Source organism: Scomber scombrus, chromosome 2 (assembly GCF_963691925.1).
Source record: "Scomber scombrus chromosome 2, fScoSco1.1, whole genome shotgun sequence".
NCBI lineage: Eukaryota > Metazoa > Chordata > Actinopteri > Scombriformes > Scombridae > Scomber > Scomber scombrus.
Genome location: NC_084971.1, coordinates 33,461,895 through 33,475,268, shown reverse-complemented (window position 1 = coordinate 33,475,268; position 13,374 = coordinate 33,461,895). Strand labels below are relative to the sequence as shown.

The 13,374-nt window shown below is 38.7% G+C and overlaps 1 protein-coding gene across 1 annotated transcript; it reads left to right on the top strand.

The window, feature by feature from the left end:
• Window positions 1-2,758: 2,758 nt before the first annotated feature.
• On the top strand, window positions 2,759-7,537 carry LOC133987121 (lysozyme C). Its single transcript, XM_062426371.1, has 4 exons — window positions 2,759-2,924; window positions 4,270-4,569; window positions 5,493-5,556; window positions 7,468-7,537. The coding sequence occupies exons 1-4, from the start codon at window positions 2,759-2,761 to the stop codon at window positions 7,535-7,537; spliced, it is 600 nt and encodes a 199-aa protein (XP_062282355.1).
• The last annotated feature ends 5,837 nt before the right edge of the window (window positions 7,538-13,374 follow it).

Genomic DNA, 13,374 nt, shown 5'->3' with positions numbered 1-13,374 from the left:
TGTGATTCAGGTTATCGCTGGACCAAAAATGTCTGCAAGACAAGCTGCAAGGGTATGTCTATGAACCAAATAGAAAAGAGTTATTGCTGATAATTTCTATATGATGTGCAAAGTAATTTAAAGTTTATGTTTTGCATCTTAACTGTTTTTTTTCTGTCCTTGAAGCATTCACCGATGACGACATCACCGATGATATCAATTGCTTGGTGAAGACACGTTACTGGCTGTAAGTTACAATCCACCAATGTTAAAGTGTGAACAAATGTCATGTGTAGATCCAAACCAACAATGAACTGATCTACTTACTAGTATGGTGTGTGTATTTAAGGCCTGATATATATTATTCCTCTTTGCCGTAGACCTAGAGTAAGTCCTGCATTAAAAAACCCTACATAGAAGAACTGGTAGCAAAATATTCTTAATGTATCAAGGAAGAGATTGTGAACAATTCACACTACTGGGTATATACACTCAGTGAGCACTTTATTAGGAACACCAGTATAATCTAATGCAACAGCTCTTCTTTCATGAAGCTCATTTTCAGTTTTTGTTGACATTGTCAGAAAGGTGATAGTTATGCTTCATGTTCATTGTTGAGATTGTAGTGGGTTAGGGTTAGGTTACTTTTAAAGTGAGTTTAGCTGTAGGATTTTGAATATGGTCCTTTTGCATGTAATGGAGTATGTTTACATTGTGATTACCTAAAGGATCTGAGTACTTTTCCACCACTGCTTAGTGTATTTGTAATACAATGGATGTATATAATAATGCATATTTCATAAAGTTATCATATGTTTTATGCAAAGTAGCTAGTATTGGCTGTCAAATCGAGTAAAACATTCTCTGGCAGTGGCTCAGCAAGGACTATATAATAAGATGTAAGCTGCTTACTGATTAAACTAAACCACTAACTGTTGTGTTTTCCTTTTTTCAATCAAACAGGAACTTACTGAGGAGTGCCAGACGCTGTTATCGCAACAAGGACTTCTTCGCTGAATGTAAATGAGCGACTCCCAGAAGAAATGTTCCACCTGCAGGATGACACACCAACAATGATTTATTCATCTTTATCAGCACAATGTGAACTGCATGGTACATCTCATCAAACATTGAACCCTTTTAATTTCCCCCCTTTAATTAGTCAATGGGATTTCGTTAATGAAGTCAGTTTATTTTAGTTCCTTTGAGGGTGAATTTGACTCCATTGTTTACTACTGTCATCACTAATTATGTCTTAATGATACAGCAATAGAATAGAATAGAACAGCAGAATAGAGCAATAGAATAGAACAGCAATTCTTGTATCTTCTGCTATCTGTTATGTTTCCAATAAAGATTTTCTACTGGACAGCATTTGTTTCAGTGCATGTTTTCATAAAATGCTGACGGAAGTCTTTCGTGATTAGATTACTATCAGTCTGATGAGTTCAATCAAGGACAACTGAAATCAACTTTTCATCAGACATTTGACAATAAACACAACATACACAGCCAAGAACACTTGCCCTCTAATATAAACATCTGGCTGAATGAAAGATGTGATTTTCCCTTTTATAAGTTACATCAAATCTTTTACAAGGCCCATGTAAACCTCAGTAAATATGACCTGTTAACATCTTAACCTCTGGATACAATGGTTTTTATAAAAATATTGATTATAACTGCTTTGAGATACACATAAGATCTTTATAGGACTTGATCAGAAGCTTTGCAGCAGCATTCTGCACCACCTTTAAACTATCCGGGGTTGTCTTGCTGATAGGAGAAGTAGTTAAACAAACCTTGACAGGACAAAATAAGTGTGAATAATCGTCTTGATCTCAGCTTAATGCACAAAGGACCAAAAATGTTTTACAATATTCAAATGAATCAAAGTCAGAGCTGAGATTTACACACTGATAAGCATCTCTGTATTTCTTGCATATAAACACATTTTGAAATAAATATGGTTACATATTCGAACCATCCTAAACTGAACTAGTAGTAAGTAAGTTAGTATATGAACTTATTTACCTCCCAGTACTGTGTAATGACATACAAGATCTCCCAGTTGTATTGAGCTTCTATTTTTGTCACATCACCGCTCTCTCAAAATACCTTTTCCGCGATAAAATCTGGTCTTTTACATTATTCCAATGTTTGTTGTATCAGCCTGCAGGAATTGATGACATGATTTAGTTTTAGTATTAAAGATTTAGTAGTCTTGTTGTCAGATTGTGTAGACCCTTTTTCTAAACCTTTGTCCCTGGAACTGAAGTATGTCTCACCTTTCAAGTAGCTGTTCTTTCCTTTGTTAGGTTGAACACGATAGCCATGCTCAGGAAACTAATGCCATCATATTTTTACATGCTCTCTGTCTTCACTGCTGTCACACTGCCAGTGCTGACACTCGATCCTCACAAATTGTCACGAAATGTCTTTTGATGACGTGAGAAGATAAAACTGTTTCACTATATCTGGGTTTTAGTCTCATGGCTGCTATTTTCAACAGGACAAAGGCATGACCTTATAAATGAGAAAAGATGTTTTCAGGTAGGTGTATCATTTTCCCCCCCGACCTCCTTAGAGCTCAGGAACCAAACACAAACACTGAGACTGTGTACTTCAAGAGCCCCATTCTAGGCACCAAGGGAGCTGCCTTTATTTGAGGGGAACAAAAGATGTGAGTTCTCTCTGATTCGCAGCAGCTGACTCTTCAGACGGTATAAATATCATGTCACATATGTTCTCATGGCTAGAAAAAATAGTTAGAGTCAAGATGAAGGTACTTGTGGTGTTTCTCTTGGTAGTGCTGGACTCCAGTCTGACTGAGGGGAGGATTGTGTCAAAATGTGAGCTCAGGGACGAAATGATGAGGGCGATGTCCACCGTGTCTCAAAGGGCAAAGCAGAAAGGACTGACTGCAGAGAACTTGTTGGCTAAGAGTAAGTACTGGTTGTTATCTTTGCATTAGAAATGACAAAAGTTGTGTAGGCCTACATACACATTTTTTGATAAATTTAAGTAAGGGTTTAATACTGAATATATACCGACCTGAATGCAATCTCACAGCATGTGCCAGAGTTGCCAGAGATTAGTTGCATGAATCATTTATCCAAAAAGTCAAATCAGAAAACCCACAAAGAAAGATTTCCAATAGAAGGAAAAAGACAGGAGGGTATGAATGCTATATTTCTTTAAGGACACCTTTAAGAAAATTAGAAAATATAACTAAAGAATGATGAGACTGGAGTTTTTCATAGTGAAATTAATCTCTCAGTCTTTCTAACTCCCCTGTCCTGTTAGTGGTTCCTGCAGATGAAAATCCTAAACAATGACTTACAAATATACAGTTTTATTTATTTGAAAGGCTCAGTAATTTCCTAAAACAGCCGGGCACTGTAATGTTTAGTAAATGTCACTCAAACAAAAAATAAATTGTGCATTTGTTGGGGGCTATTTTCAGTGGCAGATGAATCCACATTTGGTACTCTAGTGAGTATTTGTGGCAGCAGGACGGCGTACAGTGGCTTATTGACATGTTTTACATAGTTTTTGGACAACAATGGACATCAAAGGCACAGAAGACTAAGATATATCAGGCTTTAGGTACACACAGTACTTGTTAGTAGAGCAGTTAAATGTTGGTTTTGGTCTTTGCATTGGATTTGTTGAGATTAAATAAAATAATAAAACATAGAATATTTCCAGTCCTAAGCCTTGGACACACCAGGATCTAAAACCAAAGCAATTGTTATGGTATATCAAGTAATTCCAATAGAATCAGCGTAATCATAGGATTCAATAATGGAGGGAAGTAAATCACACTATAGAGACCTTTGTGGGCTGAGCTTCTGGTTGCCTGACAAACTTCACAGTGTTGAGTTTCTTTTGAAAATAATCTGTGACAACGACAACAACCCAGAGAATTTTGAGGCTGTGGTTAAAGGTAAATGTGAAAATTGCAATAGAGTTAACCCCACATAGTGCCAAATGCAATGGCTTCATTGTTTGGGGATTATGAATGTACTTGGTAAACGTTCTAAGAATCTGTCATATTTTTATACTTCTTTTGTATAAGTTGAATTTTGACCTAACGGTGGTGCTAGACCACCACAATGATTAGGAATCCTCTGGCAACCATGAATATCCACAATAAATAGAGGTCTGACCAGTTGCTGTTTAGAGAAACTAGCAGAACTTTCCAGTCGTGCTTCTAGGATTATATAAGTATGGATTAAAATTGTGTTATTTCTGAGATGTCAGTTTGTTTCTTTCTGCTGCCTTCAGTTGTCTGTCATGTGGAGGAGTGGGCCGGATTCAATACCAGTGCAGTATATCAGCTGAACCCCACGACGGAAAACCATCCAAGGAGAGGGAAGAGGGAGGTTCACTCTGCAGGAGTGTTTGGACTGGCTAAACAGGGGAGCCTTTTTAGAACAACCCAGAACCCCCCGACACCGACCACCAGGCCTGCGCCCCCAGACGAGGAGGTCTGGACACTGTATGGCCTTTTCCAGCTCAGCAATCATCTGGTCTGCAGCGATGGCATCACTCCATCACCCAACATCTGTAACATCGACTGCAACAGTGAGTCTTGATTTCAGTTGTACTTATTTTTCAAAAATTCAGATCAACTGCTGCTTTTGAAAGAGCTGTGTGTAAAACCCATAGACTGTATATAAGAAATGGTTTTGTGGACTGCTGCTCGGAGGCCAAAAGTATCGGATCTGAGCAGCGCCATCCTGAAAATTTCAGGTGCATGCAGGGAAAAATAAAAAAAACGGATTCTACTTATATGGGTATCAGGAGGAGCATGAGGCGCCCTCCTGAACCTGTGAACCAATCAACCTGTCAATCACAACGTAGCCACGCCCTAATGCATACCCTGCTTTATCATCAAGTATAAAATCAGGGAGGCCAAAATTTCACAAATGAACATCATACTGCATTGAAGAAGGCTTTAAACTAGCGATTGAGACCATAAACACATTTTGAAAATGTTTACTAAGGTTACAAATCAAGTGAGAAGTTGGTGAATTCTCCATTGACTTGTATAGAGACGGAAGTCCTTTTGACACCAAAACGGTCGCCCCCTGGTGGCCTTTTGATAGAATGCAGTTTTAAGTTACTTCCACGTTTGCCTCATTTCAGAGGACCGGAACTCCCCGCCTGGTAAAACCTTAAATATCTTCATGTCATTGTGTGCGCAGACTGAATGCAAAGTCAATGTTTTATTGTTTCTGCTTCAGTGTACTGATTGTACAGATGTCAGCTACAACTAGCAACGTATACACCAATCATGTGTGTTTATATTTCAGCCCAGAAGCTCAACAGAAATTACAGTTCACACCCCTTATGTTTTTTCTGTTCTTATATTCATGAAATAGTCATTTTTATCACCTGTGGACTTAAGTTGCTTAACTTTGCACCCCGGATGATCAGGTTCCCAAGACCAAAAACTGAGGTCACTTTAACCCAGCAAACTGTTTCCTTGTTTTTTTTCTATGCAGATTTGGTTGATGACAACATAAGTGATGACATAACCTGCGTGTTGAAGATCCTCACCAATCTTGTGTAAGTTCATTTTTATATGTCTTCATCATAGACTGTATATCAGAAATGGACGTAACATCCGTGACGTCACCCATTGGTTTGTGGACTGCTGCTCGGAAGCCAATAGTATCGGATCTGAGCAGCGCCATCTTGAAAATTTCAGGTGCATGCCGGGAAAAATAAAAACAGGGATTCTACTTATATGGGCATCAGGAGGGGCATGAGGCACCCTCCTGAACCTGTAAACCAATCAACCTGTCAATCACGACGTAGCCATGCCCTAATGCATACCCTGCTTTATCGTCAAATATAAAATCAGGGAGGCCAAAATGTCCCAAATGAACATCATACTGCATTGAAGAAGGCTTTAAACTAGCGATTGAGACCATAAACACATTTTGAAAACGTTTACTGAGGTTAGAAATCAAGTGAGAAGTTGGTGAATTCTCCATTGACTTGTATAGAGACGGAAGTCCTTTTGACACCAAAACGGTCGCCCCCTGGTGGCCTTTTGATAGAATGCAGTTTTAAGTTACTTCCACGTTTGCCTCATTTCAGAGGACCGGAACTCCCCGCCTGGTCTTCATAGTGGTGACATCCAATGTCATGACAAGCATACATTAATTGTTTTAACTTTAATGTGCAGTGAACTCAAGGACAGTTGCACCCGATGTTGTTTCATTTATGCCATTATTAAATGTTGCAGTTTAATATACTCTTTTAATCAGTTTTGCCATTTACCCACTTTCCTTTAAGTGAGTTGATTGGCTGGAAATCACTGGTTTCATCTTTAACAATGTGTTGTATTTTAAAAGCTTGTTATATTACCCTTGGTGTTAAATCTTCATATGAAAAGTAACTAAAGCTGTCAAATAAATGTAGTGGAGTAGAAAGTACAATAGTTCCCCCTGAAATGTAGTGACGTGGAAGTATAAAGTAGCAGCAGATGAAAATGACTCATACCAGTACATTATAAGTATGTAGTTAAGTGCAGTACACAAGTAAATATACCTAGTTTCTGTCCATCACCGGAGGGGTCTGATATTATATTACCAGCGAAAGACAACATTCCTTTAGTGTTGTGCAACTTGAAAACTCGACTCAAATGTTTGACTCAAGATCTTTGAACAGATATGTAGAAGACTAAATGTACCATACAGTAACTGCACACTGCGTAACACTATGTATTATAGATTGGAAAAATAATAACAGTTTTTTTGCAAACACACAGATTATGTGAGTCGAGCTCTAAATAAAATGCTGGGTGAAATGTCTTCCTATTCATGCTGTGTTTGTTTCTACAGTGAAAATGGTTTCTCAGCATCCCACTGGGATGAGTTCAGAAAAATGTGAGTTCTGTCTTCACCTGTTTTTGAAAATGTACTCTTTAAGTTGTATGTAGACCATTGCTGTTGAATCCAACAAATTATGAATTAATTGTGATTTAATTATGAAATCAGTACAATCAGTTAAGGGACCAGTGTGTAGAATTTAGTGGCATCTAGCACAACTGACTTGGCAAAAATTGAAATAATACTCATTAATTTTTTTCGTTAGCGTATAATCACCTGAAAATAAGAATGTTGTTGTTTTTGTTACTTCCGAATGAGCCCTTTATATCTACATAGGGATATATTACTGTAGGTCCTCTTCCATGGAGCCCACCATGTTGCACAGACATGTTTCTACAGTAGCCCAGAACAGATAAACAAAACACTGGCTCTACAGAGGGCCCATTGCATTTTTTGCAAGTTTTGCAGCCAATGTATGTTTGCGTAGAAGCTTGGACAGAAAGGGTGAGGGGGATGGGGATATTCCTTTGATTGTAAACAGCAACTTCTCCACTAGATGTCACTTAATCCCACAAACTGGTCGTTTAACTTAAATAAATGAAAGCATCTGGTAATGTTAATCTCCTCTGATTGTTTCCAGGATCAGGATCATCCTCCAGGAAGAGTGCCGGGATAAGCAATTCTCTGTGTACTTCGCTGAGTGCTCATAATCTAAATCCATCACACTGCCATAAGTATCACTGGAAGGATTAAACTTCCAAGTGAGTGATTAGTGACAATAAAATGAAGTGAGCAAATTGCGCTGGTTACTGTTGTTAAGGTCTATAATCCAAAGAAAACAGTGTGGGAAAAAAAGGTTTCATAATGTGGCCTGATGATTGAACTTTTTCCCAAAATGCACAAATAAATAAAGATGATTGAAAGACTTTAAAGTGTTTTATTATTAGTGTGTTCTGTTATTGTGTCTGCAACACATTTAAAGAAGTTATTAAGCTGTATGGTTGAGTCACACACACCTAAGTCCCATATAACAAAGTGTCCCATATTTACAGTCACAGATGAAATGTGAACAATTTTAAAAACAGCCTGCAGCAAAATTCACAATAACACGATTGTCTTCTTTAACCTGTTGAGCCTGAACTCAACATCCTCTGTTACATGATCGATGTTCTATTTTATTTTTTTCTCTCTTTTAGACATGCAGCCATGACTTGTAAATCACCCCATTGAAACATTCATGTCAATGGTTAATTAATAAAGAGACATGAGGTCAATCATTTATATTAAAGTTGATTTAAAAGCCAAATAAGTCAGATTTCTACAAAAGAATATGCAGCATATTGAATTCTAACTTCTAACATTTTACAGCTTATACAGTACTGCACTGGTTGAAAAAGTATTTAGATCCTTTACTTAAGTAAAAGTACCAATACAGTAATATAAAAATACTCCAATACAAGTAAAAGTACTGCAGTATTATGAGCGATGTAGTATGCAGTATTACAGTAAAAGTACTGCAGTATTATGAGTGATGTAGTATGCAGTATTACAGTAAAAGTACTCCAGTATTATGAGCGATGTAGTATGCAGTATTACAGTAAAAGTACTCCAGTATTATGAGCGATGTAGTATGCAGTATTACAGTAAAAGTACTGCAGTATTATGAGTGATGTAGTATGCGGTATTACAGTAAAAGTACTGCAGTATTATAGTGATGTAGTATGCAGTATTACAGTAAAAGTACTGCAGTATTATGAGTGATGTAGTATGCAGTATTACAGTAAAAGTAGTGGTTTGGTCCTCTGACTGATATGTTATTATTTATGACATCATTAGATTATTAATAGTGAAGCATCAGTGTTAGAGCAGCATGTTACTGTTGTAGCTGCTGGAGGTGGAGCTAGTTTACACTACTTTATATACAGTTAGCTAGTTTAGTCCAGTGGTTCCCAATCAAGGGGTGGGGCCCCTCCAAAGGGTCAGCAGATAAATGTGAGGGGTGGTAAGATGATTAATGGGAGAGGAAAGAAGAAAGAAGTGTAGTGGAGAGGAAGTATAAAGTAGTATCAAATGGAAATAAATGGCTTGATAATAGTGTTGTTTCTCAGACAATACAGCAGATTATACTTTATGTTATCACTTTGTTACTCTACTCATTACAGTAGTATAATTCAGATGCCTACATTATGTTGCATACTCAGATCTTTCACATAATTAAAAGTACTGATACAACACTTGTTATGACTGCGTGAACTGTAATGGACTTATGGGAATAGGAAGTTCTCATACTGGTTTTCCTATCGTCATATGGATATTTGTTGTCTGAACAATGTGCTGATGCCACCTACTGGCTGGCTTAATTTATACAGCTAGTGGGCAACAGAAGTGACTATGGTTTAACAGAGTGTGGCTGACTTCAGACATCTGGTGTTGTGCGTTTTTTTAATGTACTGTAGTTTCTTTCTATTTGTTCCTCTTTGGAGTGTCTAACTGGTTACTGTGTAGAGAATATTCTCCATTTACCAAAACCACACTTGAAATGACTGTGTTGTGCAAATACACCAATTATCTTGCCACTTGGCTGTAGGCAAAGTGCACCAGTTGGACAGAGAAGACAGATGGTTTTAAAGAAGAATGAAGTAGGTCATCTATAGAAAACAAACATCACTCAATAGAGGAGGTGCGGCTACATCACCACTTCTAAGCCACTTACAGTGCTGTCCTTTCATCCCTTCCCAGGTAGTTTATGCTGGTTTATGTCATATCAGAGTGACAGTAATTAGAAATGTTTGACTTCTAAATAGTGTTCACATCAACCTCCATGTTGAAATTACAGCTGTGAAACTGTGATTTTTCTAACAGTTCTGATATATCCGACTTAAACTACAAAACATAAACACGGATGCCTCACATCAGTCACAGTCAGTTGTTTGAAGTGGTTAAACCCACATTTAGTGGGTATAATGTCATTTTGTCCATGCAAAGTATATTAAACTCCAACTCGGTGATCAGAAAACCTTCTGAATTGTCAGATAATATGAACAAACACGTGAAGTCCACATGGAAATCTTTCCAATCCATCTACCATTGTGTAAACGTGGTATTAACACCCATTCATTCCTGGACTCATGTGACTCTAATGACTCTAATGGGAGTCCTGACAAATCAATGTGACCTCAATGACCCCACAGGTGTAAAGGACTCAACAGAGGTTTAAAGTGGCAATCTCCAAGCTCTCTGTTTCGTTGTCTTTGGCGGCACTATGTGGCGTTAAGAGGTAATTGCAGGTATGTTTTTTGGGCCTCACTCGACCTCTCTCCCAGTGATCCAAACAGTGTCGCTGGGTGACGTCATGTTGGTATAAGTTAGGCACGTCCATACTATTTCATAAAGGGTTGTGTACCTGCAGGTTTTTGCATGACTCGACCAACCAACTGTCTGAAGAATGAGATCAGTTTATTAAATGAGTCGAGTCTGGTCTGCTTCTGCACATTACAATTAACTGTAGTTATCTGTGGTGGATCAGTCACTGTGTGATCACTAACTGCACTGCTTATAATTTGAATGCATATCAGGAAGGTCACCACAGACACCTGGTTCATAATAATCTTAATACTGTAAATACAAAGACTTTCATCAGTGGGCCATAGACTCAATCACCACTGTGTTACCCCATTCAGCAATAGATGGCAACTTAACAGACATTTATTTAAATAAAAGTCTTCCTGATTATAACAATTAATACCTGGGACAGTCAGAACTGAAGAAGCAGCATTGTTTAGTTTCCCTTGATTCAACTCTATTGAATAATGTCTCAAAATTCTCTATTTGCTATTGATCAAGTGATGGTAAAATGAGACGTGACACCTTTATAAGCTGCATTTATTGATTTTTTTGGGCAATAGAGGGCAGAAGAACAAACTGACAGTAGACAGACAGTTGCTTCTTACACATCCAGCAGACGCAGAGCAACAACATCAGCATCACATTGAAGTCGTGTTTCTGTTCACCAGTATTCCCTCTTTGTTCAGCTCTGGTTTGGCTCTTTGGCTGTTTGATGCTTCACTTTCTTCACCAGCGAGTCTGTAACTTTGTCTATCTGTTGTTTGGTGCTGGGCAGGTAGTGGAAAGTGGGCTCATCAGAGCTTCTATGTGGAAAACAGCTGACTGCTGCTGGTGGACCATACAGTAAATGTAACATGAAACCAAAACTATGGACTAAAAGAGGTTCAAAGTCTCTGTAAAGCTGCACAGTTGGATGACAATTAAATAAGTATCATTTACAGACAACGAAGTAAAAAAAAAAACACCAAATATTGGAGTTATAAAGTCTTTTTACACTGCAGGATCAGCACCTTATTACACATAACGGCCGCTGGACTTGAGCTCTGGACACAACTTGGCCTCCAGATCTTCTATCTTTATGGATTCTGCATCCTTGGAGCTGGAGAGGCTGGCAGCTCGGGTGATCTTGGTGAGCGTGTGCTCATAGGGCGGAGGCAGGTACACCATGACAAAGACCCCGTCCGATCCATCGGAGCTGGTGCTGGTGTGGCGCTCTGCGTTCCTGGTGAGGGAAGAGAGGAACTCAGCGCTGCTCTCTGCGTCCTCGAGGTCCAGGGCGATGATGTTGGCCAGGCTCAGCTTGCTGCGGGAGCATCGGCGGTAGACCAGGCCCACCATGAGAGCCAGTAATAGGACGGAGACGATAGGGAGGACCACGTAGATCACCAGCTCTGGTTTTCTGTCTTCTCCTAGGTCATTCCAGTTGTAGCCCTGGAGATCAAAAACAAGGGTTGATTAAGAAGAAAAACCTTTATTTGACTTCCTATTTGCCAAATAATAATATACTGTATTACTGCTGTAAATGAGTAATTATATGATGACTTATTGTGATTCTTTTTGCTGTTAGTTGCTGATGTTTCTAGTGTGGGTGTATTACTAAGTCAGACTAGTCAGAACTTAGTGATGACGTTTACATACACAACATTTTCCAGTTTTTGTCTTTAGTCTGAAAAAACAATATTCCTACTGAACTGTTTACAAGGGCAATGAAAATATATACACCACTAATATTCCCATTTACATGCCACTGTATGTACTCTGATTCATAGTCTCATTCATTCAACCACTTTCCTGAAAAGGTTAGTGTTGGGATATTTGAGCATATCTGGAAACCTGTTAATATCCAAATCCAAAAATATATAAAATGTTTAAAAGTAGACGTGTTTGAAATGTGTGCTTTTCTTTGGGGATGCATCTTCCCTAACACACAGAACTGACTGTAAAGTTCAAGTGATGGACTGGTGTGCATTCAAGATTTCAGGATATGACCATGGCACAATCATAGTTTTATTTCTTTTTTTTATCACTCAAATTTGATTAATTTTTATGATATAACAGCACAGAACAACAGTGTCAGTGGGTAACGTGCCTTTTTGATACATTCAATGAATGAGTTTAACTTCACTCAGTCTCCAGTGGTGTCTCTGTAGTGAGACTTGTACTCTGTCCATTTGTCCCATTTCAAATTTAATTCAGCTTGTTGGAATTTCAATATATGAGTAAGTCTTTCCATGTCGAGGATCCCCTCAACTGTGTCCAACCAGTTCTCCAGAGTGGGAGAGTCCTCTCTACACCACTTTCTGGTGATTGCCTTCTTGGCCGCAGCCAATAGTAATTTTGACCAGGTATCTGTCCCCACTTTGCACCTTTTCCTTTGTCAGGTTACACAAGTATAAAATCTAACATGACTTTGGTAGTTCATATCCCAGTATTTTTTTCAATTCTAACCATACATCATTCCAATAATTTCTCATTTTAGTACATTCCCAAAAAACATGAGTATGGTCTGCGTTCTGCTCCCCACACCGTCTCCAGCATGTTTGTTGTGTATTTGAAAATTTGCTTTTTGTTTTAGGAGTAATGAAGAACCTGATTATATTTTTCCAGCAAAATTCTTTCCACATCCTGGAGCTGGTGGTGGTTCGCTCACAGTTTTGTTTCAATGGACTTCAATTTGCAGTAAGATGAATGTTTTACAGATTCAGAGTGATCCTCTGTGAGAATGAACCGAGTCACTAATCACGTATTACAAACACGCCAAAGTCTGCGTTTGATCCCGACAAGAAGCTGTGAGAGAACAACATGTGGCGGGGCTGCTTATGTCCACTCACTCGTGTCCCAAATTCCCCCTGCCTCAGTTTTCCTAGCAATTAGTTAATGCTGCCTGGGTGACCCAGCACCCTGCAGACTCCTCTACAGCACTGGACAGTTTTAATGCTCAATCCGTCTGAGTGTCACCCGGCTGCTCTCACAACAAACTAAAATCTGAGTGTGTATGTCTGACATAGGCTACTTCTGGGGACAAATTTCAGACTTAGGACCCTTTAAGTAGGGGCAGCTTGAGATTTTTGGGTCAGTGGTTAAAGTTAGGGTTAGGGTAAGTCTCCAGGAAAAGTCTATGTAATGTCCCCAGAAGTGATTGTGAGCTGATTATGTGTGTGTGAGAGGCTTAAAGGACTTTCAAGCGACTAAAAGGAGCGCA